Raw genomic sequence first — 26,267 nt, 5'->3', positions numbered from 1 at the left:
CCTATGGGGGCAGTATTTGGACACTGCAGGAGAAAACTAAGGGGGGAAAAAAAAAGGGAAATCTTTAAAATCGATTGCCAAACGTAAGGATGAGCATGAAGACACTTTACCAACATAGAATGAAAAAAACCCCCACTGTCTCAAGATGAAGCAAAATTCACCATTAGAGTAAAATTGTTTTTAAAAAAGTAACTTTTTTCTCCTTGATGAAAAGGTACTTAAGGCAATTAGCTCAGTGGATGTCTCCCCATCCAAAACCACTGTATTTAGGTACCAGTTTCACAACAGACTGAACTGCTCCTATTCTATTCTTGTAGCAAACAATTGTTTTGATGTGTGCCTCACTAAATAATTTTCCCTATTTGGATATGTGCCCACAATCAAATGGGAACAAGGATGTCACCTTGCCTATCATGGCACTTCACAGGCAAAAACAAAACAAGGTTAAAAACTCATTTAAGTAAGCCCTCCTGTCAGTGTCTAATGCAACTAGGTTGGGTTTCTCCTTAAATATGATTTCTGCCTCCCTACTTACAGAATGGGTTGTGCCATCTGACACCACATCTGACTGTTACAGGATAGGTGTTCTTCATGTCTTTTTACTCTTTCCCACATTCTAGAGATCTCAGGCAGAACTAGCTTTTAGCTTCTAGCAATTGTACAGAGAACCTTTGCTGAAGTCTTCTACAGAGACCAACACTTAATATCTTGGATATTCTGATGAAGGAGTACCAATAGCTTCTCTCAGACACTTCTCTCAGCCTGGAAGATTCTCCTAGTATGACAAGAAAGCAATCCCACTCTACCTTTGCAGCGCTCCAGATAAGCATGAAGATGGGCACTGGAAGACAAACAGCTGCTCTCAGTGTACGGCACAAAGCAGAATTTTTCCAGGGTGGGAGGTATCTGTTCCTGTTGTCGTCGTGGTGCCACAGAAGCATGAAGACCATTGATCTGAACACCTCCTGATTTAAGGCTATCAAAGCAGTGGTCCACAACAACTTCCAAAGCTGAAAGTCAGGAAAGAAATGTAAGTTTGAAAACAAAAAAATATTTTGTTCAAGGTGATCTGATGAACAGCACAATGTCAGGCTCTTAACAGAGAGGTTACAGAGTTGCAGAACACCTTGTAGACTAAGAGGGCCCCACCAAAGTCCATCCTACTACTTCAGAATTCACACATTCACCCAGTACTCAAAGCAACCAGCAAAAGATCAAGCATGGGAGACATTACCTTCCACATTGTCCTGGTATTGGAACACCTGCTCTCGATGCAGCACTGGATCAATAGAGACTGAGCGAATCCTGGTGGGTAAGCGCAGACTCCGGCCAGCCTCAGGTAAGATCAGCATATGTAACAGAGTGTCAAGGAATGTCACCCAGTTCCCATTCCACAGAACTTTCCCTGCACTTGCTGCAGAAGAGGAAGAGAAAGCCTCACTATTTCATCATTCATCAGATGCTAGAATGTCACTGCTTATTATATGCCAAGTTTGATGTATGTACCCAGTTTCCCCTGTGAACTCCACCAGACAGTTATACACTGGAGAGAACAGCTTTCCCAATTCTCTATTAGAACTTCTGGTTGTTCTCTCTTATCACACAATGTATAGTTACCCCACAAGGCACAGGCAGCTAAACTGTTAATACAAATGGAATTAAAAGATCAAATAGTCATCATTACAATATCCAGGCTCATTTGACAGGAAATTCACCTTCACTGTTGCATTCTAGAACACCCTGGAAAGTTGGTCCATAATTATATCCACGCAGATGCAGCTCTTGATAAATATCTTCTTTCAAGAGCCCGGGCTTTGAGCTCCTGTCTACTTGAGTCCGAAAGCCGTCTGGCTGGTTAGAGGAATTCTGAGCAGTGTTTTCCAGGAGGGAAATCTTCCCTGAAGGGCACAGTAACAAGAATAACAATCATTACCAATTTTATAAATAATGGACTTTACTAAGACCATATATATATATATACACTTCCTTCACTTACCACTCACAGCCAGATTCCCATTTCCTGAGACCTCAAAGAAGTGGGACACAGGCATGAGTCTTACTTCCAGCTGTACTGATCCTGCAAAAAACATTAAGGAAGACAGGAATGTGAGGTCATTTATTTCTACCATCCTCAAGCAGAACTACTTCTTTCACTATCTCTAGACTCACTGCTCACAACACATAGTAAACATGACCATAATGTATACTACTCAACTGTATGAACCCATTCCTTTGCTACATTCTTCTTTATAACCTCTGTCCTTCATTTCTCCTCACTTTTGCCATGCATTCCTTCCCTCCCACTCCCTCCATCTTAACTACACAGTTGTGCAGTTATACCAGCACTCCTCACTCACCCTTTTTGGGAATGATAGTTGCCTGATGAATTGTGACATCTTCAAATATAACAGGCATTTCCTCCATGGCCATGCCAAGAGATCGTGCCAGCGTTCGCCAAGCCAGCACGAGGTACCCAGTTGCTGGGTACAAAACTCTGCCATCAATGCAGTGACCAATCAAGTAGTGGTCAGGAGATTCAGGGCTCACATCTGTCAAAGAACAAAGAGCAGAATAAAAATAATAAAAACACTCTAATAGAGAGGTTTTTACCCCTCAATATCTACAAGAGGCGCTAGTTTCCCCAACTATCCTGCCTGGCAATATGCAGCACTTAAAATTACTCTTAGTCTAAAGCAACAGAGGTTTCCTGGTTAGTTCATGTTCTCTCATCTCATTTCAGAAACAGATACAGTTTTTTTTCAATCCAAACCAAACATTTAAGCTTCAGAGGATGGCTTCCAGGATGTTGTTTTGAGTATTCTTTTCTTAGTTTTACAAAAGGAAACACACATGTAAAGCAGGAGAATGACAAACAAATAAAAAATCCCAAACCAGCAACATACCAATATTGTAGACTGAACCAGATGCAGAGCCTTTGGAACCTGCTGGAAAGTCTTCAGCTTTTGGAACATCCCAGTCCTGACTGTGGTCCCATTTGATGTGTGGAGAAATCAGGGGTGTTCCCACAGGGACAGGGTATTCCACAGACGGGAACAAGTTATTTCCAAGAACATTTATCCTAGAAAGACAAAAATTATCAAGACAGTGGGGAAAGGGATGGGAAGAAAAAGTAAGGAAAAAAATTGGTCATAATACTTAAGGGGTCAGGCAGTAATTTGTCTCGGACTCCATGTCTGAGCTGCACCATGAACACTTACTGCAGCCAATTTGGTAATTTGCATTCAGTAAGATTCAAAGTTTATTTCCAGAAGCTAGTTCCAGATTCCTAGGCCTTTAAAATGGGACTTGTCTTTATAAGGCACCTTCCCTGCCCAAGCAGTCTCTAACCCACAGGAACACTTCACAAGTGAGCATGCTAAGTATGTAAAGCACAAGTGTACATCCCATTTTTTTTCAAGGTTTCTAGAAGGAGTGTTTGAATCCATGTGAAGACATGCATATTAGAGAAGAGACCTGAATTCCCTTCCATTATCCCACTCGCCCTCCTCCTTTAGTCTTCTTACCCAGTTAAATGAATCTTTCCAATCTGTGTTAGGAAGAACTCCAAATTATTTTCGTGGTCTTTCTTCATCAAAGGTAGAATGGTGCAAGTTGGTTTCAAAGTTCTCCTCAAGATAGCCTGGTGAGGCAGAATCCATAAATCACTGGTGGAAGGCATTACTTACTACTCTGTCTCTTGGTTTTTGTCTATAGGTTTCAAACCACTTATGTATCTGTGCCAAGAGTTCTGTGCTAGCTGCTGGCTCATACACCACTTTAACAGGGAAGAGTACCCTTCCAGCAACCCAAGCTGTTGCACATCTTTTAAAGCAGAACCTACAGAATATTAATGTAACTCTGCCAAAACACAAATATCCCTTTCCCAAGCAGACTGTGAACTGAAATCAAAACCTGCACTTGAAGACCTTCTCATGCCTCCCACTTGCACACACTCCCTTCCAGGGGCAGCACCTAGTCTGAAGTATCCTAGAGCATTTTTCAAGCAAAAGCTATTAGACCAAAAAACTCACTGTGGATAACTAATATTCTCCCTAAGACTTCTCTTGCGTGCCACTGACCAAATAAAAAAGACCAGTCCTTGAGACTTAAGGGACAGAGACAACACCACACCACTGATCCTGAGGACCAAGTATTTCCCAATGCACCTCATGTTCTGCATTCTCTACTGTGGAGCTAATTCCACAAGAATCAGTTTTTATAGGGTGGGGAGAAAGGAGTAATGATCTGATCTCATTAGGGAAAGGAGTTCAAGAAGAAAGAAAGCTCCTGTGGTCTCACACTACTTGGTGTAGGAGAAAAGTGAAAAACACCACTGCCATCCACCACCTTTTAAGACAAAACCACAAGCCAAACAGATTTTTTTCATAGAGAAGGCCTGTTAGGTCTTTGCATGTCTCACTCTACCATAATTTTTGCACACACTCTCCATTAGATTTCCTTACTCATTATGCAGTTCAGAAAGCTGGCTATCAGTTATCTGAAGTGTGTAGGAACAAATAACAGCAGTAATGTGAGTGTCTGGGTGAGGAAATGGTAGTGTGTTAGGGATTTTTTTATTTTTAATATTAACCCCCTAAAAAACCACAAAGAAACAAACAAACAAACAAAAAAAAACCCTTAAAACTGGGAAAAGCTCAGAAGTACTGAAGGAAGCAAATGTTCTTAGAACTAGGCGAAAGGGGAAAAACCAAAACAAAACAGAAACAAAAAAAACCACACACACACAAAAAACCCCAAAAAACAAACAAAAAACTCCCCCCAAAACAACAAAACCACACCAAAACAAAAAACTGCAGTCTTCCCTAGTTCTCAGACCCTCAAACTCCTTGTAACAGAATGATACTATCAATATAGTGTCATACTAAAACAATCAAATACGATACCTGTAAAAGAGCATGTGGAGCAATCTCTACTACAACAGCATTCTCTGGAACATGCTGCAGACCTTCGTGGAACAGCACTGGATTCACCAGGTTGTTCACATGGTACTCTGCAGAGGAATTCTTAGCCAGATCACTGTGCCACTGAGATTCATGGATAGATGTACTGATCCATCGTGCTGTGCGAGGTTTAGGGTGTGGAATGACCTACAGACAGTCAAGAAAGAAGGACAGGAGAAAGAGTTACGAGTCATAGAGGACAATATGATAGACAAAAGCAAGCAGTTTCTTTTCATGGGTCATTTCTCCCAGGCTGACTGCTGAGGACATCGTTCTGCTCCAGGCCACCTGATTTCAAACATTAGATCTCACAGAGGTCTACATGCTCCTCAAGAGATTTTCTCTTCCTTCTGAAGAAAAGAGTCCCCTTAAGCCTTAAGCTCAACATAGCCTAGATGTTGTCGTGATTTTTCAGCCTTCTAATGTTTTTACATTTCTGTACTGCAGGTCTCACACTTGTAACATAAAGACTGATGTTTCATAAATATTCCTTTCCAGGGGGAAAGACAAACTTCTGGACTTCTGGTTTGACCAGTGGGGTCAGAAAGGTGTCAACCTTGTCACCCAATCACTGGTCAAAGTCCAAACCCTATTTAAACCCCAAAACAAAAGAAACTTCCTTTTTTTCTCGCTTCTCAACCTGATAAGTGAGTGTGGTTTTTTGTGTCCATCTAGTGGCAGTATTACCTTTTTCAGCGCACTGAGCAGTGATGGTGCAATAGATGCCATGTAATGGGAGTGAAATGCGACGCCAGCGCTGCGCACCTCCTTTGCAAACACACCATCTTTCTTCAGTTTGGCCACAAACTCATTCACAGAGTTCTAAGAAGAGAAATATAAATGAACGAAATACTTGGGATCTGTACAAGCCACTGTACTCCCTCCATACCCTTCATCAGTTGCCATATAAGTTGCCACAGCAGGGATGAGGTTATTGCCCTTCTCAGTCTTATAATTTATCATCCTCTATGCCCATGGATATAAGAGACATTTTATTACTAGCTTACTGAGGCCTTAGTGTCACTTCCTCTCACAGACTGTTTGAGTGTGCAAGTTTATGCAAAGTACTATGTCCACTCCACCACCTCAATTCAGCTCCCCTTTGCAAGCAACTGAACTCTAAGTAAGCTTCATGCTTTCTTCCAACCTGAACTTCACAGGTCTCCCTCACAATCCCCTGTATGCACTGTATCAGTTCCATGCTCACCAGAGGCCCTGAAACAGTGACAGTGTCCTCAGAGTTGTGACAGGCCGGTACCACATTTGGTGGGCAGCGTTGTTTACATTCTTCCCATGTCAGACCTGCAGAAGGAAGACCACAGGACAATAAAAGTGTTTCTAGCTATGAGCCTCATAAGAGGAGGCAATCTGAACTGCACAGTCACTGTGCTCAGTTCAGCTCTTTGCAAAATTGGGAAGTACTTGCAAAAGACTGACTGGTATCTCCCCCTCCCCTCCAAAGCAGTTCTGCAAAAGCTTAGAATATTTACCCTAAAGCTTTAACATGACATTTATCACCGCTATGCTGAACACAAGAACAGAAGGCCAAATCTTTGCACCATCCCATTAATAAATGAGGTGGGGGTAACCCCCACACTTTCAAAGAAGCTACAGAATTGGTTGTTTAGTCTCATGCTGTCAATTAGTTTCTAGGAGTCAAGTCCACTTGTTCTCTCCCCTGTCCTAGCTTGGATTGCTGAGAGACACAAATACCCATAGAGATCAGTAACTCTAATGGTATACTAGGATAACATATGAAGCATCTGGTCCTACATTACACAGACACAAGTCACAGGAAAAACCTGAACTCAGCATCAGATTATCAAAAACATACTATATGCAGCTTTCAAAGTTTCATGATAAGAGTGTAATTTATTTAATCTCAAGGGGAAAAAAAAGCTGAATTAGGTAGGTATTCTTTGTAGCATTACTTAAATTAAGAAATCTGAGATTGTAACAAGTGATCCAGTCCAATATACTGCATTATACCTCCAACAGCTTTTCTCCCAAGTGTTTCAGGTTTTAATTAACTACTGTGTCCAATAAGAAACAGAAGACCAACAGTGCTACCAAAAATAATTTTACTTTTAAAAAGTGAATTACCTTAAAGTAAATTACTATAAAGCTGCACCTCAAAGCAAAACTGCTGGATCCAAAATTTTACCCCACAGTGGGCAAAACTATACGACTTACACAAACACAAAGCAAAGCTTGTTCAGGAGAAAGCTTATTCTTAAGTGCTATTAGGCCCTAGTAAATTCCACTAGCCAGTGGCCTGCTACATCATAGTGCTGTACTGTTTTCACATCTCATTAGTCTTGCAGACAATCAGAAGTCTCCATTTGAAAAGTACAAAAGATGACCAAAAAACCAAAAAATGTACACATCTGTGTATGTATGATCTATAGCTATCAAGAGGCAAAAAACCTCAGTGCTTTACATTTTCACCTTGTTTCAAAGTGGTTATTTATGAAGCCTGTCATTGGTTACCTAACAATAAATTCCTTCATTTCCACTTAAATTACCAAAATCCTGACGTATTCCAGGACAGAGATCACTGCCATTGTATCCACTTAAATAATTAAGAACCTGTTCTATATCAGAGGAAAACAAAGAAGAGGCAATAGTGGCCAAGATTTTACAGACTTGATAGTTTTAGAGACCAATTTTATCCCAATGGCATACAACAGAGATCAGATGCACCTGCCTGAATCACTCTTTTGGTAAGGGTGTACCTACCAACAGCAGCCATTCCTCCTGGAGGCAATTTGGCCTCTTTAACGCATCGCCCTCGCCAATAAGCAGCAAGGATGGCTTCTTCATGACTTAAGGAGTTGTCTGCATAGCCACAAGCTAGTTCTCCCACGGAGTGGCCCAAAATCCCATCGGGTTGCAGACCTGCAGCCTTCAGCATATCAATCTGAGCAATCTGCAAGCAGAAGTAAGATTACTGATTCCATGCCAGAGTAAGCAGGTGCCAGGCCTCAAAGGTACACAGCAGTAGCAAGTACACAATAAACTTTTTGGTACAGACATTCTTAGCCTCACTGCTTTTTTTTCCCCCACAACTATAGCTCCGTTCTTTCAAAGCAATCCTGAGAATCAACATGCAACCCTAGTATTGTCTGGGCCTTTTCACAATGCAACTTTCCTTTAAGAAAGTATTTCCAACAACATGAGGCTGCCAAGAATGTGTCTGTACAAAGTAAGAGGCAAGACCAGCTTTCCAGACTGCTTTAAAAGCTTGGCCTCTAGTTTATCAAGAAACTATAAATCCCACATTGACACTTAGAATCAAGCGGCTTCGTTCAGCTTGACTTGAAATCTGTTCATTTGCGGAACAAATTTTAGAAGATATTAAATGGAATCTTGCTCCTTGGCACAAACATTTGCCTAAAACTTAAAGATGTTCCTAAATCTCTTAAAGGAAGAAACTGTGCCACATATACACACAGATACACATGCAAATCAGTTCAGACCAATATTAGTCCAAACATCTTGTAACAAAAAAGCAGTGAGGCCAAGCATGTCTGTACAAAATAGTTTGTTATGTACTTGTAAGTGGCAAAGCCCAAAACAGTCAAGGGCACAATACACTCCCTCCTTTCAGAGAAATTTTTCCTACAGCTGCCACTTGCTGATTACACAAAACAAGCTTCCATTAATTGCTATAAAGTGTTACCAGCCAAACAGACACATTAGCAGAAGGTGCTTAATGCAGATTGAGTTCACTATCCCCCTCCACTAGCCCTATGAGTCTTGCCTGAATAGCAGCTAGTCCAACGAATGCATGGACAGTGTCATCAAAAGTGTTCTCATTTGCTTGAAGCAGCAGGTCTGAGACCTTCAGGCCTGTGTTCTTCAAAGCCTCATCTGAACGCAGTATAGACTGGCGAAACAGATCCAGCTTCATAAGGCTCAGGCCCATGCCTTTCCACTGTGTTCCCATGCCTGCAGGATAGGCAAGGAGAAAGAGGGGTTTTAGTAATACTCTGAACACAGGAGTAGACACAACACACTTCCTCTGGCAGTTGAAGAATTCTAACTAAGAGCAGAACACCGCACATTTCTTATATTCTTTAAATTAAGCACTGTTTTTTATTTTGCTGGACTTTGCTATAATCAGAAGACAGTTAAGTTGGCAGGTTTTGAAAAAATACAGGAAACACAAGACTCCTAGACATGTCACAGACTTGCAAAATATTTCCTCATGCTACACTGTAAAATAACACTAGAGCACAGGATATAATTGCTCAAGCCCCAGATCTAAAGAGGAATGGAAAAGCCTGGACTCGATGCTGCACACTTACCTGAGCAGATGTACCAGAGTGGTCTACCAGATGCTTGAACTTGCTGAACCTCTTTTATGTCACTTTCAGTGCCAACCAGGGTGTAGCCCCTGAAGGGCATGGAGGACACAGGAACTGCAGAGATATCACTGAGCAGGCTTACAAATGGGCTGCATTCTCCATGTTTTCTACTCTCGTTAATTAGTGTTTCCACAGCTTCCTGGGTTCTGCCAGAAATCTGAACCAGCCTGGGGATGTTGCAAGTTTTCAGAGGTGGGCATTTGTTCTTATTTGGCCTCAGAATGACATGAGCATTAGCACCTCCGAAGCCAAAAGAGTTGATACCAATAAGGCCACCTTTCACTGGTGTTGGTTTACAAACTACCTCCAGAGAGCCATCTTGTAAGGCAGGAATATCTGGATTTGGGGTATTGAAATGAATATTTGGAGCCCACACTCCATGTTCCAGAGAAAGAACGACCTGAAAGAAAAAACAAGAATGTTCTCTGTTCCACATTGTCTCGTGACAAACACTCTTTTGTTGTTATTATTTTGTAATAATTGACCATGTAGCATATTCTGAAGCAGTTGTATACGTTTGGACAAAGGGACATTTCAGAGAACAGCATTATTGATGTTACTGAGGTAGCAACTGCATCACCTAGGCAAATTTTAAGACCATGCAGGAAGTCAGCAGGGATTTTGAGCGTAGTAGCATAAAGTTTAGCTTCCAGTCTCTTTCTAACTGGCAAACCATGCAGTCTTGCTGGAAAGGCAGTCTAGATACTAAGACTATCACATCATCTTTTCCCCCTTTCAGATCCCATCTCTTTATCACACTCTACTTCATCCCTCCCCATTTGCACAGTCACAAATCCTCTTCCTCATCACAACAAAATGCTTCTAGTTCTTGCTTTGCTGCAAAAGAATCAAGCTGAAACACTTGTTAAGAAGGCTGTTTTGGTGCTTTACACCCATTTGTTGTCTTCTTCATTCAAAAAAGCAGAAACATCAGACTGGGCAGAACTGGCAGAGCCAAAAGAAAGTACTGAAACAGTGTGAGGAACAAAATATCTGTGCCAAAAATGCAAGAGCTCCCTTCTCTCAGTAGCTTCTCTCTATATACACCTCATCACACCATGCCCACATTCATCTGTGGAACAAGCTCAGCAAACTGCAGACTACAAGGTCAGCTGCAAACACAGTGTGCTCTGTATGTTTGACAGTTCTTCATCACCCCAGAATGGTCAGACACATGCTGTCTTGGGAACTGTTCTTCCAAGTTGATTATCAGATATGGCAGCTTACCTGGGAGAACAACCAGTATAAATATACAACTTCAACTCACAGTCAACACGTTTAAAGCTGTAGTCTAAATATTTTCATGCATATTGTCCTACACGTACAATACTATGCACTTTGAATGTGCTGTTGCTTTACACTGATACATATTGTACTTTAAGTTTCCCGTGGTTCCTACCTAGGTTTAAGAGCACAGTACAGTGAGCATACCACCACTGCCACCAAAAAGTTTTGTCTTTGTTGCAAAGCAAGTGATTAGACAGGCTGAGTAATTCAAACATGCAGGTGAGTTTTCCCTTCCTTACCAGAATTTGACTGAAGAGGCCTCAGCAAGCCTTATTTTCATTCCTACCTATCTATCTAATTAATGGACTCTTTTCAAGTCTGAAATCTGATACTTTCAAGCTCTAATTTCCTGACACCTCACACAGCAGCATTTTATGGAATTCTGAAAGAAAACATTTACACAAACTGCAGACATCCTGAGACAGTTACTGCCTAAGAAACACTGGGTTTGGTATAGAGGTGGGAGCTACAGTACCTCAAAGTTATAATCCTGTCCTGACAGATCACAGAACCACATTAAACTGTTTGTTACATAAAACACAATATGGATTGAGAAACTTATTTTATGACTAAGCTATCAGTCCTTCTAAGAAGAACATGTCAGTCAGAGATAAAGGCCCTAAAAAAACCTTAAACTTTTCTCTACAGAGAGATGGACACTGCTATTGCCATGAAGGTGAGGCTATTCACAGCAAGTTGTATTTGGGTCACAAGTAACCACTTTGAACAGTCTAAAAATTCTAGCAGTGGCAGTGTACGTGACTTTGGTTTGCAGGGTTCTGTGGTAATAGGCTTAAAAGCAAGTGTGAACATCAGCTAGCTCTCTGCTAAGCAGTTTAGCAGCCAGAGCCAATAGATGACTGTCTGCCTACAGCAGTAGTTAGCAAGCTGGTTGCTAAGACAGAGTTATTCATGCTGGTAGCCTCATCCCAGAGAACTCACCGGGCGTCTTGCCATCCTAAGAGAGAAGAGGAAGAGATGATACATCCCTGACAGAAAGCCAGAAGGATCAGCTGCTCTTTTGGCACTGAAAGCCCACACTGCCTCATCTTTAGTCATTGTCAACTACTCTAAGCATCTAAATCCCTCTATGTGTATGTGCTTCAAACAACTTACAGCAGAGTTCTGCTGGAAGGTCCGGTGTAAGGATTGACAAAGTAATCAATAAGGATTAACAAAAGGATCCCAAAGCCTTCATTCTGAGCAGAGCTATGCTCATATAGAGTTCAGCAAGAACTCAAGTGTGTACACACAGCAGAGGGCAACCTGAGCAACTGGTGTTTTGTAAGACATCCACCTGAGCTTTTAAAAGTATTCACATGTGAAGCAAGTAGCTCATGAGAAACATCTGAGTTCTTATCATTATCACTGAACATTTTACCCTGAATCAATGCAGATTTTCTCTGAACCAAACAAAGAAAACCCCACACACTGGCATTACCCACCATCCCGAATTTTCTTTCTCAAGTTTCCTGTTACCTTGGCTAATGCAGCAAGCCCTGAGGCAGGCTCTGGATGACCCATATTTGACTTGGTTGATCCGATCAGCAGTGGTTCCCGCTCACACTCACAGAAGATACTTGTAATGCTATTTACTTCCTGTGGATCTCCAACCTAGTACGAAGAGAATCAGAATGGCTATTACCCAGCACTTCCAAAACACACCCCAAAAGAGAAATCAGAAAGATTATGGTGTTTGGGCAAAGTCCAAAAGTAGTGAAGCAGAACATATTCTACTAATTGGTAGAAGGCAAAAGGATTTCACTTTCAGAAAACAAAGAATAATTTAACTAAGAGTGTGGCAAGTGATGCAAGGGAAGAAAACATTCAGTCCCTAAGGGACTATGCTGACCTTGGTGCCTGTTCCATGAGCTTCAATATACTCCACTTCTTCAGGTTTGACACCACTTTCACTGTACAAAGATGTGATCAACTGCTTCTGCACTTCTCCAGATGGGAATGTCACACCTAGGATGAAAATTTCCATCAATTCCACTCTATTATCAGGTGCTTCCTGCTCTGATTTTAGCATCCTTTCATTTGCTTTCGGCTGCCAGGTCCCTCCCCCAAAAAACCAAACTAAAGACTTTTTCATCATGTCCTTAGTACCAAACTCTCAGGCTCTTTGTAAGAAGAGCAGAGGGATCAGAAATTAACCTAAAGCAATGAGATAGACAAGGGTGGAAAGATACAGGTTAACAGAATACTAGATGTCTAGATTAAGTAAAACATGTGAAGCTTTGTGTCACCACAACTGGAGAGCTGGAGAAGCTGGACAACAGTAGGGTAAGAGCTTTACAGTTATAACACTGTACCTACATTTCTGCCATCAGTGCAGAAGTTACTGCAGAGATGTCATGAGGAGTGCTAAACTAGCAAGAGTACATCACTGTTACTTCAGTACAAGCCACCACTTCCAAAACAGTGTCCTGAACTTTGCATTATCAAAATCAGAAAATGAAAAAAATCCCTCAAACACAAAAAATCATTCACACATCTAAAGAACCTTACAACAGACCATTTTTTATGGCAAAGACTCCAGACTGAACAGTTCTGTAGCCATCTCACTTTTCAGCAGCTCAAGACCTACCTTGCTCCTTAAAGCCATCAGTGTTCACTCCAGCATTTACTATTGTGGCATAGATCCTCTTAGCCATAGATCTCTTGGTCAAAAGAACAACAACAGCAGCTTCAGAGCGACAATATCCATTTCCTGAGAGCAGAGAGAGAACGAGTCATGACTTCTGCTCTGCTTTGTAAAATGTTGCCAAACACCATGCAGTAAGATTACCTCTTACAGTAGACTGATTTGAGAATTTGATATATCTATTTATTTTAAAGAAAAATGTCATAACCTAGAAAGACACAGTGTCAAGAGAAGCTAATTTTTCTCCCCAGAGGCAGGGGGATGAACCATATGGTATCAGTTTCTCCCCCACAGTTAGTTTTCCAGGTTCAATGGAGGATGCAACATAGATCAGGTACAGGCTATGTCCCACACAGCACACCTTGGAACCACTACAAGGTTAGCTCTTTGCTGTATTTATAGAGCAGCTGGTGACAGACTGTACAGAAAGTTACTCTCAGACAACATAAGCTTTTCTACTAATGCCTTACCTGAAACATCAAAAGCCTTGCAGGCACCATCAGGACTAAGCATACCCAGCTTCATGAACTGTACAGATGTGTTGGGTTTCAGCAAGAGGTTGACCCCTCCTACGAGGGCTGCACAGCACCGCCCATGACGAATTGCCTTATAAGCATTTTCCAGAGCAATGAGACTAGAGGAGCAGGCTGTGTCAACAGTTAGGCTTGGTCCTTAAGAAACATAAGGAAAAATAACCTTTATTTCCTAGATTTTTCTCCAAAGACTACAGAACAGATTACAAGAAATATTAAAAACAATGTTAAATAAGGGTTGCTTCAGAACATAGCAGATAAACCTGATGCAATGGGAGGCTAGAACCACCACCTCTGCCTATTTACAAGGAAAGGCACGAGAAAAATGGGGAAAAAGTTGTGAACAGATTTGCTTTAAGGGCATTTAAAAAGCTTCTGTCTCTCCTTCTAAAAAAGAACACAACTTTACAGGCAAGTATCACCTAATTACCCATTCTCATTAATAAAAAATCCCTTGTCCTTCCTGATGCTGCTGCCTTTGCCATTATCTCTGTTCTCTGCTGCAATCTACATCAATTTCCACCTCTGCTCTTTTCAATACCATACACGGATTGAGTAACACCCATGCCTTCAATCACATCATTTCCATGGGTCTCCTACTTCTTCCACCTTACCCAAAGCCGACTGCTACAGTCAGTAGCAGTTTATCTCTGGTATAGCAAACTTCCACACATCTTGATACCAAATAGCAGTCTAAAGGCCAGAAGGGACTTTATTACAAAGGCTTCCTGACATCACCATCTTTCAACTGAACACCAGCTCTACTCAGCAGCAGCAGCTGAGTTATAAAGCCTTACAGGGAGTTCTATCATATAGTCACTATATATTTTTTACTTCTCATACTTCTCTATATGCTTTCTTAGAATAGCTATCTGCTATTTTCTCTTTCCAAAAGGGGTCTGTGCCATAATATCCATCCCGGTCCTCTACAGCAACTGTGCTACAATCATGTTGAAATTGCAATTGCTGATCAGCATCAATAGGTTTGGGGGGCACTTACCTTTCAAGTCAAAGAAGTAGGAAACCCTGTTGGCAAGCATAGCACGCTGACAGCCAGTCATACTGTACCCCAAAAGCTCTTCTGGATCTTGGCTAAGGGCTTCAGCAGCTTCTGACCCACTGGCACCAACCCATACCCCTGTGTCTGTGCCACGGAGGGTGCCTGGATTAATACCTATGGGGAGTGGAAGGTAGATTACAGTAAGCCAAATGAGGGGCAAAGTGGAGAAATACCAGATACACTGGCACCAGTTCACCAAACACTACTTATTGTCCCTTGCTGGCAGGCCTGCAGCATTGTTCCACTACCTTTACAAACCTTTCAACTGTTTCAACTTTCAGCTGCAGACCTTACACGTTTTACTTCAGAGTCAATCAGAAGTTTGGTATTGGCTTTTGGCCAGAACATACTGTCCTGTGACAAAGGTTTTCAGCCTAGCTGGGCATTGCTAAAGTCTTGTGTGAAAAAGTCCATGGACTATGAAAAGTACAAACACTGACAGGAGAGTCTAACAGCTGACTTCCAGTACAGAGAAAAGGAGCAGACTGAATGGGAGAAAAATCATGGCCCATGAAATGTCATGTGAGCACATCAATATCTATCTCCAGCCCAGATCTGGAGTACAAAACAGAAATGAGAATTCTTAAGTACAACAAAATAGCCAACAACCAGAACAAGAAAAAATTTTGCTCTTAAAAAAATCTTATAGCAAGGTCAACTGTCAGAAATCTCTGCTGTTTCTTCTCGGAGTTTCAGGCATTCTGGAGACAAAAAGAATATTCCATCTCCAGATGGAGGCTCACAAGCAGAAAAGCAGAAGTTCATTTCAGTAAATCGCAGAACCACATAACGTTAAATGTTGAAAGGGACCGTAAAAGATCATCTAGTCCCAACCCCACTGCCACAGGCAGGGACATCTTACACTAGACCAGACTGCTCAGGACCTTACCCAACCAGGCCTTGAAAACTGCCAGGGTTTTCAGCCTCGCTGGACAACCTGTTCCAATATCTCACCACTCTGATAGTAAAGAAATTTTTCCTCATATAAACCTAAATTTGCCTTCTTTCAATTTGTATCTAGTCAATAACAGCGAGGTAGTTCCAACTTTTTTCCCTATGTGCTTATGTTCTGACATGAAACTCATTAACATGATGAATTAACTTCTTGGCTAGGTGGATAAGTAACTCAAAATCTCAAAACACTGGCAGTGATAGAAAAGAGAAGCTCCTATTTCTGAAAGCACACTTCCTAGGAAAACCTTCTATAGAAACAGCTCAAATGTTATAGGCTTTCCAAGAATCTGCCCAACAGACAGGAATACACCAGGCCATCTGTCATTCTTTTAGACCATGGATGAGAATTCTAATCAAGTCATCCTTCTTTTTCTCTTACAGAGGAATTATTATGGAATATTAGGGTAGAGCAGAACATTGAAAAGCTCTAGAACTGTTGACTGTCGAAGTGATTCTGTCATACTGGTTGTACCATATGATGCAGGTACAGATTTGTTAGCAGTCAGCACTGATCTCCTTGTCTGCATTCCAGAGACAACAGCTTTGTTCTAACCCTTACAGTGGGATCTGGTAACCCCCATACCATGTCTTGGATCTCCTCTCTAATATGATGGCTTTCTCTTGTCAGAGTTCTCCTCACACAGGTGTGTGTCTGCACTTGTTACAGAAAGACAACACAGCTTAATTCTCCCTCTTCAGTCATTCATCCACTTACCTCCATCCAAAATAGCTTCATAAGAAACTTCCAACAGCAAGCGAAGTTGAGGATCCATTGTATTAGCTTGTTTGGGATGAACCCCAAAAAAAGATGCATCAAATTTGCTAATGTCCTTGAGCTTTCCATTTCTCTTAGGCAGTCCATAAATTCCTGTAAAGAAAAATTTGACACTGAGTCCCAAAACACACCAATGGTGAAGCAGCTACAAGCTGAGAGACACAGTACAGAATGACCACAGTTGATTTTCAATTACACATGAAACCTCACTCCCCTGTGCAGTACCCAGAGGGCTGCATGAGTATTTACCTCATCTGGAAATGGGAATGTTTTTGCTAATTACAATTAGCAAAAACAATTCTAAGTTTTAAGACCTCCTGGATATAGCAGCAAAAGACATCCATCCTAGTTTAACCATTTTTGCTTTGGCAAGTTGTACCAAGCAAATATAGTCTAAATGGTTGTTCCAGTCATTCACCAGTTAGAAGAAAAACAAAAGCTACTTTTGACTTCTGCAAATCACTAGCCTGAATTAGGTAGACATGTGCCAAACACTTCAAAAGGATGTAAAACTGTAAAGGATGTAAACACTGTAAAAAGTCATAAACCACAGGACTGGAATCCCTGTGCTACTTTTGAACGCAGAAAAATGTCAGAGCTGTCTTACTGTCACAGCCACCAAGAGCAGGTACAGGATTAATGTTGCCTAGCTGCTCTGTCAGAATGCTCTTTTATTGAAAAGTAAGCTACATATTATTTATAAGCTGCTACTGCGCAGGACATAACATTATGAAATGGATTGCGTGAGACGTTCATAAAAGCATTCTGTAACTGAATTTCTTAATGATTTATCAGAAGTTAATTCAGGTCTGGCAGGATTTCGATCTCATAAATTCTCTTTTCATAGGATAACTCCTCTAAAACACTCAGAACTCCAAAAGGAGGGACAATAAGCACTCACCTGGTTTCCACCTCCGATCATCCTCTGTGACCATATCAACTCCATTAAGCAGGTTCTCCCAAAACTCTTGCAAGTTCTCAGATTCTGGCAGCCTTCCTGCTATGCCTGCAATCACCACGTCCTCCATCTCTTAACTTCTCCCTGTTGCTGAGATCCACAAAGCAGTAAGGCTAGTAAGATTTCACACAGAGCAAAGTGTATGTGTCTTGTCTTCCTGACGTGTTGTGACAAACAAGTGTATTTGCTGGAACACCCACACAGGAACAGCCCATGGAGTCTCTACTATATCAAAGAAAACAAAAAAAAGAAACCCCAAACCAACCAAAAAAAAATATAAATCCCAACTAATCAAACAGACCACAAGATGCATGGGGTTGATAAGGATAAAAAAAACCGATTCTGAAGGAGCATTAGACTCTGAGAACCACCAGTTTCTATATGACAACCAGAAAATGAGTAAGTCTACCTCTACTAAATGCATAGCCTCTGTGAAGTCAGCAGAGAAGAAAGATTAACATGCTGGAGCAGAGGTGGGTGGAGAAATTATGAAATACACATAGTAAAACACTTAATTACAAGGCAAACCTAACAGGTAGCAAAACAAGTTCTACAATCATTCCAAAGTTAAATGGTAACTTAAGAATCAATAATCAAAAGATTTGTTGGACACCAAAAAAAAGAAATCTTCAACAAACAAAACTGCAAGATTGCACAAAATCACACCCCCCTCAAATAAACAACACAACCCTAACCCCCTACCTTCCCCAATTTAGCATAATTTGAAATGCCAAAACCAAAGAAATAAGTATTACATCTAAACTGTTTCCTAACTGGACCCTGCAGTGTCACATGTTTAAAGAACTGGGAACATAGACTACACATGACAGAGGGTGGTGCTTTAAGATATGCTTTGGCAGAACAGATCTGGAATACAGACATGATGAAAAACTTCAGCTGTTGTCTCAAGAAATTTGCATTCAAGACCCCAATCTCGAACACCACAAGAGAGCATGATGCTGCATAACACAGCATGGCAGGGCACCTGTATCAGACCACAGCACCAAATGACAGTTTGTATACTAAACTTCTTTATCTTCTACAGTAAAAATATATTAACAACTTCTTCTACAGTAAAAATATATTAACAACTAAGTAGAGATGCGGCAAGTTAACGTGATGCTTCAGTTAAATTCAAATTATAATTTTAGATCCTAACTAGACAAGTTAAAGGAGTAGGGGAAATTCCCATATGGTGGCAGTTTTTTAATAGGAAAATAAATAAAAGTACGGCTGCAGGAACCAAAGAGATAGTAAGCATTCACAGTACTTCCTTAAATCATCCTTCTGGTAAGTAGGAGTAAAATATTCTCCAATGTTTGGGATTTTAAACAAGTAAAAAATACAAAGAAAACTAGGCATTCAAACAACTACAAGTCTGCCTTAAAAACTTTGAAGGAAAAGGTTTGTTATGAAAGAGCTGAAGTTTGACTTCCAGAAGGTATTATGCTACATAGTGGCCTGCAGGCCCATTGCTTAAGTGCTGCTGGTGCTTGATCATCTTGCCCAAAATACAGCACTAACAGATACTCTCTGATGAGTGCTTAGTGGCTGTTTTCTAACCCAAGATGTTTCATTTGAGCATCGTTTTGCAGCCTCTTTCAGGACTTCCTCATGCTTTTGAGCAAGAAATACGCCCCTCTTCCATCCAGGCACTACAGTGCTCTGGCAAGGTGACACTTCCCATAGCCACATGAGGCTGCTGGGGTGTGCAGAAGGAGAGCAGAGCCCTCTGCACTGCTGAGGTGTAGCTCTGCCAGATCGTAACACCACAGAGGCTGCCTGATTTCTTTCACCCTTCTTTCCTTCAGCAGTAATCTTGATTCAGATCTGTGGAGTAACTGTGGAATTATGCAACACCCAACACTGAAACAGAAGAGATGATTACTTCACCCAGGCCATTCCTTCTGGGAGCAGAAACAGAAGTGCTTCCAAAAGGATATCTTGGATTTCTAGATCTTGGGTTAAACACCCAAACAACAGAAGGTCTATTCTACGCTTGTTCATTTAGAAAGGGAAACACTAAGGGCGAAATTGAGCAAGGCCCTTACCAAGAAACTAGTCCCCAAAACTTAAGTTGGTTGTAATAGGACCAGTCCACTCAGTGAAGAGAAACCTCTCAGGTTTTTCCCCCTCACACAAAACTAGTAAATCAGTTTTATTACTGGCCTCACCACTGTACCTGTATAAATCAACCAAGGGCCATAAGTTTACTACACTTTCAGCATTTCTGTGCTGACGCAGGGAAAGAGATCTCGGGCACAAAGTTTACTATTTAAGCTTAAGATATGAGACATGAAAATGATAATTTAAATATTACTCAATTTTATACCTCAGATCTCTGGGTGATGATCTCTAGGGAGAGAAATATAACTTCTATTTCAAGGGATTGAAACATGACTTCTGCAATTGTTCCCTCTCATCCCACATCTCTTTCCCTGGAGTATCAGAAAAACTCTATCTAGGTACAACCAATCGACAAAATACTCCTTTCAGACAGTGAAGTAATGAAATTCAACAACAAAACAACTTTTGCCAACTTGCTATAAATGTAGTTGAGCAAGACTATGTCAAAGGTGGAGAAAAAGATGCTGCAGTAATCAAAATCAGAAGAACAAGAGCCAAGAAGATAATTTTAACGCGGGTAAAAAGACTCGCGAATTAAAATATTTTAATACACGAAGAACCAGGAAGATTTAGATTTGCCACAAAGAGCTCCAAATCCATACATCTAAGATAACATACAAATTATGGATTAAGCAGCAGACAGCAGAGAGGATCTGCTGTTGGAAAACAAAAGTAGTCAGAAGAAAAGTCATTAATATTAAGCCATTCCCGATTAAATAGTGATTACAGCAGTTGTTACAGCTACCAATAATGTTTTCAGTCTTCCTTGGCAGATAATAAGCAGGTAAATAATTTTAAAGTTGATTGACTTTGCCCCCAAATGGTGTACTGCATTATTACTTTATTTTATCAGTGACTTGTTTTCCATAGAGCATTTTTTGACTATACACAGTAACTCAGTAGATTGACAGATTTTCAAGTATAGGGCATAGCACAGATCTAGAAAGAACATTTATTTCCACACGTTTTAAAGGAGATTAGACTACAGCAAACATACAGACTGCTCCTACTACCTCTCATGAGAAAAGTGTTCAAAAGCAACAGGTCAATTCAGGAAATAAAGATAAAGAGGGACAAACCGGAGTCTTCTATTTCTTAAGGCTGTATTTTCTGAATCCAGTCAAACATCTAACATCCCTCTTCCTCAGTTTATCCCATGCTTTTGTTTAAATTGACTTGTGCAATTTTCCTCAGACAGCTTGTGGTTTTAATTGAGTGGAGAACAACCACACTATAGCCAACACTCCTTCCCCCTGCTGAAGTATCAGTGAAGTAGACACTTCAGTTAAGCCTAAAGCACCATATCACTGGATTTGCCCAATATTTTTCAGCAATTCTATTGTGTTGCTGACTCGTTCTGTTTGTGACTAGTAATAATGGCCAATCCTGTCTGGTATCAAAGCTACTCTTACATTGAAATATTGTTTTCCATTGCATTTAAAACATTTTTTCCAGTCCCTCACTAATTTGGCAGCCAAAAATTAATCAAAAAAGTATTAACCATCATTTTCCACCATCCCTGGCAGCTGTACAACTTTTGTACAATACTTTTATCTACTGTTTCCCTACAGAAATAACCCTCCAACCATTAAGCATATGAGCTTATAGAGGGAAAGAAAAGCCAAAAAGTCCAAAACCAAAACCTGTACAAAACCAAAGTGAAGGTAAAATCTGATGCCTTCGCCCACTCATACCTGACTTGCCAACCACTGAACATAAACTTATTCTGCTATAACTTGTTCACCTAGGGTTTGGTGAAGAAAGGAAGGGGACAGAGAAGGAAAAACAGCTGTTCACAAAGAAATGACAAATAAAACACAAACTTTGTTTTGCCTGATGCACATTTCCTTTTCCTAGACAGGATCAAAATACTTATTTCACTATTATTTTCATAGCTGTCATCATGGTGGAGAAGAATTCTTAAAATCAGCTCTGCTATTGTTTCTAGACAGTCCAAATCTTCATCTGTTTTGGAGCTCTCATTATTGCAAAATGAAACACTCATGACTCCCCCATAGCTTTTCAACACAGATATTGACGAAAGGACTATTTTCTTTGCTTTTCAGTATGATTACATCACAATCCAGGTTTCCTAATCTCTGGCTATAATTCCTAAAATTTGAAATAAAAAGCTGTCCTTGCACAGAAACTTCACCTATGAAAAGCTATAATGCTTGCCTCCAAAAACCCCTTCAAAGAGTAGAGGCAATCACAGTCTGGCTTTCATTCTTTTGAAAGCATTTAGCTACCATCAATCTATATGTTACAGATTCAATTTAACAAAGACCTTTCACATGCCTCTGTTTCAAGTAAGTATTTGTCCTGTTGATCACAACACAAAAATGAAAAACAGTAGAGTGTGTTTGTATTTAAAACGCACTACTTAGTGGGAAACACTATGTGGTTCAAAGCTGTTACTGGAGAAAAAGTAAGTTAATTTTTTGTTTGTGGAATCAACACAACTTGGTTGTGGTTCCCAAGTGGTCAGAAATTACCCGTATAAAAATCTAAGTCCCAAGTATTTACCATGTTTGTAAAATATCTATTCATAACTGCTCTCATTCTCTGAATTCACCCACTAAATGCAGCCTTTCACAATGTACTACTCCTTTCACTTTGTTTCAAGAAGGCTAGAGGCTGCAGGAAAAGCTGAATTCTTTGCTCATGTGGCTTGAGGTTTCTTCTCCCATTTTTTAAGGCAAGATATGCTCCAAAGTCCCCAAAGGTGGTCCGATGGAGTACGCAAGTTAATTTACACAGCCTTAATACTGCCTGTTTAAATTTAAGCATACAAATAAAGCTTTTAGCTAGGAAAATATGTATTCAGTATCTTACAGGGCCGTATGTCAAGGAAGGAATGTGGAATAAGAACGAAACAGGCGCAAAAACAGCCAAAGAGAGAAGATGATCACGTTCCTAACAGAATCGCATCATCAAACCAATACTGGCCTACCATCACCAAGCTATTTAGTTTGGGCCATTGGTTTATACCGAAGTGGGAAAAAACAGCTTAGCAGTATACAGGGCACGTTTCTTCAGATGGATTCCCAGAACCTATTGGCGAATCTTCCTTCCCAATATCGAGCGCCGATCTCCTCTCGTACAAGCTTCTTCAGCCTGCCACGACCGTGCCTTGGCGGTGACCCGGGCCGGCGGTGACCCGGGCACAGGGGCCCGTCCGCGGTGCCCGGCGCCCCAGCTGCGGCAGCCCGAGGCCGCACGGTGTGCGCGGCCCCTCACGGCGCCGCCGGGCGCGGGGAGGACCGCGGGCAGCAGGGCCCGGCCGCGACCCCGATCCCGGCCCGGCCCGGCGGCCACGGCCCGCGGCTGTGGCGGTCCCCGCCCGCCGCCAAGATGGCCGAGCGCCAGCACCACCTTGCCGGGCGGGCGGAGAGGGAGGCTGCGGCGCGGTAACCGGCCGCTGAGGTGGAGGACTCCCCTCGGAACCGCCGCGCGGGGCCACGGGAGAGCGGCCCGCAGCAACAGGGCGCGGCAAGCCCAGCGCCGGGAAGCAGAACCCTCCGCTCGCGCGGAACGAGCCCGCGGACCCTCATCGCCCACCCGGCGCAGAGGGCAAGATGGAGCCTCCCCAGCGCACCCGCGAGGCGCAGCGGCCCGAGGAGCCTGGAGCAGGAGCTGCCGCTCTCCTGAGCACGGCGCACCCGCTGTCCCGCCGATACCTGCACGGCTGTGGGTGGCTTCGTGTCGTTAAGACTCGTGTCGTCAGCTCAGTGCGGGATCGGGATGCTGCGGGTGGACGCTGCGGCGGCTGTTGCCGAGCTGCGCACGGCCGATATTCCGCGCTCCCCTCACTATCTCCCTCTAGCTCCCACCGCTATTTAAGCAGTCGCCACCTCCGGCGGCCACGCCACATGGGCTGACAGTTTACGCCTCGCCGCAGTCCAATGAGAGCCGGGGCAGGGCCGCCCCGGTCAGAGCCGGGGTGATGCCAACCCCTGCCCGCCGGAGCCGCTCCGCGGGAGGAGGGGGCTCTGGCCAGGCCGCGGTGGACAGAGGCGGGCCCCCTGCCCGCGGCACCGGGCCAAGAGCCTCCGCCCCGCCCCGTACTCGAGGCCGTGGCAGGCCAGGCGCTGCGGGCGTGCCTGCCTTTGGGCTGGCCTGGCCGGGGGCAAGGCAGCGCCGACCCCCCGCGGGCGCGGACCTTTCCGTGTCCCTCTCCCACCTCCCCGCGGGTAGGTACACTGTTAGGGGCACGACCGTGCCGCGCCGGCACCGTGGCTCGGCGGCTGAGGCGGAGGCTCGGCGGGCGCCGCTCCAAGCGCGCTGGGATGGCGCAGCACCGCGGCGCACAAAGGGAAGGGACGCGGGGCCGGACGCGCGATCCCGGGACGGCGCCCAACGACGGAGGCGGGGGCACGTGGGCGGGGGCGCGACCCCGCCAATGGCGCGGCCCGTGCGGTGTTGCTAAGCGATAAGGCGATGTGGTGACGGCGGAGGGGCGGCCGGGGCCGCCGGCAGAGCGAGCAGCTCTCCGGGCGGCGGTCGTTCACCCCGGCGGAGCGCGGTGCCGGGGTTACCACAGGGCAGCAGGCACGCCGGCCGGGGATGCGCTGCCCCGTGCCCGGGCCCGTCGCGCCGCCCTGACTGGCGGCAGCGCAGCGAGTCCGGAGGCGGGGGGCGGGCGCCGGAGATTCCCTCCCCGCCGTGCCCCTGCTACGCCCCCTGTGCCACCGACGGAACGGGGCGGACCGCTCTGCGTGTGGGCACCTTTCATCCACTTTCCCTGTCACTTGCACTCGTTCAGTTAAACCTGAACAGTAACGAAGCTGAATTTTCTTCCTGTATTGCCTAGGACTGCCACTCCCGAAACAAGAAATCCTTTCGGTCGGCAAATGTGGGCTTGAACACGGGGACCAAAGAAAAGTCCCCTTGACTCTCGTTCGTGGCTTTGAACTGGCTCTGGGCAGAGGCCCCACTCCCGGGTAGCGCTTGCACTGCCCTTCGCAATACAGCTGCATTTCGACCTTCTCGGGGCAGACCTTCTGCCTTTTTCTATATATTCCTCAACATAACAGGTTTTTAACCCTTTGGTAAGGACAACACTAAATAATGTCCTCTTTTACCTTTTCAGTACTCTCTGATCTGCCTGAATTCTCTTTTTATAGGCGTTCCTTTCTTTGTACAATTCAATGGTATCCACACTTGTACCTTGCTCCCACTCTTGTACTCTGATTCTTAGAAATCAGTCCCCAGTTTGTTAAATATTCTGGTCATAAGAGAAATAAATGAGAATTTTCCTGCTGTATTTAGTACACCCTTAGCATAATCTCCCCACACAAGGATATAAGCAGTATGTTCATATTATTTATTATTATACATATTTTGTTAATTTTCGTATTTACATGCTATGTTCTTAGAGGTACTCTGAAACAAATGTACCATAACGGAACTATTCTACCACAAGTAAAATAAACGCCCCAGCTATTGTATTTCCTTACCTACAGTTGACTTAAGGAAACCTGTTTCTCAGGGAAACTCAATAAATTAAAGCTGTGTTACTGGCAAGAGGTCTGCATAGACAGGCATGCCAGGTGACATGGGGACATGGGGAGTAAGTGGGGCACTACACCAAACAACCACAAAAAACCCCCCAGAAAAACCTCAAACAAGCAAACAAACAAAAAAAAGCCACAGAAACCTGCATACAAACCCATACAAAGGCATTTCTGAAGTCTGCAGCCCATCAGCTTACACTCACAGTGTAAGGAATAAAGGGAAATGTTTTTCAGGTTCAGATGCAGTATTACAAATATGGAACAAACTGCTCTTTTATGCTGCTTTTAACACATGCACAGAATCTCATACCACTGAACTATTGTGCATTTCCATAGGTAAATATTAATCATGGAAATAATAAAAAAAAAATTCAGGATGATCTACAGCTATTATAAAATGTGGAGTTTACACACTGAGTTCTAGAAATAACCAGTGAGTGCTTTAACTGGTGTGATCAGGGCCAAAATTCCTGTACTTGTTAGAAACCACTATGCTTTGTGCTACAGAAAGAGCTCTTTCAGGGCTGGTTCAAGGGAGTGCATCATGTTGTCCTGGCTCATGAACAATGTTGAATCAAATGACAGGATTTTCAAGTAATGAAAATATTTAGAAAGAATCTCACAAGGTCTCTCAGGCCTTATGTTGGCTTAGTAACATCTCATGAAATTTCTTGCCGATTTGGCATCTGATTATAATATCACTGCACCTTTGCACCAAAACAAAAGATTGTCAGCAGGAAGTACAAAATAATTATTCAAATTCTCAAACAGATTACTACCACATTATCAGGTACTGAAGAGAGAACCTCTTTGCAAAGAGTATCAAGAACGCATTTCTGTAAAAAAAGCTCCAGAAAAAAAAGACACTCATGGGTAAGTAGCTCACTTCCTTCATTTATCCTTTTTAGACTTAATATGTTTAGCAGCAACCGAGAAATATTCTTCGCTTCAGTAGTACCACTTGCAGAATCACAGAATCACTTAGATTGGAAGGCACCTCTTGACATCACCTAGTCCAAGGCTTCAACTCAAGGATCAGCTGGAACAGTCTGGCCAGGCCCACGTCCAGTTGGGTTTTG

At 42.8% G+C, this 26,267-nt stretch overlaps 1 protein-coding gene and 1 long non-coding RNA gene across 2 annotated transcripts in view; one reads left to right on the top strand and one right to left on the bottom strand.

Moving 5' to 3' along the window:
* FASN (fatty acid synthase) overlaps positions 1-23,479 on the bottom strand; it is a 40,949-nt gene extending 17,470 nt beyond the window's left edge. The window contains exons 1-21 of the mRNA XM_066332210.1: positions 23,353-23,479; positions 17,489-17,635; positions 16,528-16,680; positions 14,799-14,972; positions 13,736-13,936; positions 13,209-13,331; positions 12,471-12,586; positions 12,098-12,232; positions 9,272-9,731; positions 8,725-8,912; positions 7,701-7,890; positions 6,169-6,263; positions 5,649-5,783; positions 4,905-5,108; positions 3,525-3,640; positions 2,904-3,079; positions 2,358-2,549; positions 1,997-2,077; positions 1,716-1,898; positions 1,235-1,414; positions 807-1,010 (exon numbers count right to left, since the gene is read on the bottom strand). Coding sequence (XP_066188307.1) covers positions 807-1,010; positions 1,235-1,414; positions 1,716-1,898; positions 1,997-2,077; positions 2,358-2,549; positions 2,904-3,079; positions 3,525-3,640; positions 4,905-5,108; positions 5,649-5,783; positions 6,169-6,263; positions 7,701-7,890; positions 8,725-8,912; positions 9,272-9,731; positions 12,098-12,232; positions 12,471-12,586; positions 13,209-13,331; positions 13,736-13,936; positions 14,799-14,972; positions 16,528-16,680; positions 17,489-17,615 — 3,433 coding nt within the window. The 5' untranslated portion in view covers positions 17,616-17,635; positions 23,353-23,479. The remainder of the gene's footprint in view (positions 1-806; positions 1,011-1,234; positions 1,415-1,715; positions 1,899-1,996; positions 2,078-2,357; positions 2,550-2,903; positions 3,080-3,524; positions 3,641-4,904; positions 5,109-5,648; positions 5,784-6,168; positions 6,264-7,700; positions 7,891-8,724; positions 8,913-9,271; positions 9,732-12,097; positions 12,233-12,470; positions 12,587-13,208; positions 13,332-13,735; positions 13,937-14,798; positions 14,973-16,527; positions 16,681-17,488; positions 17,636-23,352) is intronic.
* Positions 23,480-23,626: 147 nt separating this feature from the next.
* Positions 23,627-24,723, top strand: LOC136369179 (uncharacterized). The gene is made up of 2 exons (XR_010744970.1): positions 23,627-23,865; positions 24,438-24,723. It is a non-coding gene; the product is annotated as an uncharacterized lncRNA (long non-coding RNA).
* The last annotated feature ends 1,544 nt before the right edge of the window (positions 24,724-26,267 follow it).

The sequence above is a fragment of the Sylvia atricapilla genome, chromosome 18, assembly GCF_009819655.1.
Source record: "Sylvia atricapilla isolate bSylAtr1 chromosome 18, bSylAtr1.pri, whole genome shotgun sequence".
Lineage (NCBI taxonomy): Eukaryota > Metazoa > Chordata > Aves > Passeriformes > Sylviidae > Sylvia > Sylvia atricapilla.
This window is presented reverse-complemented; position numbering and strand designations above follow the sequence as displayed.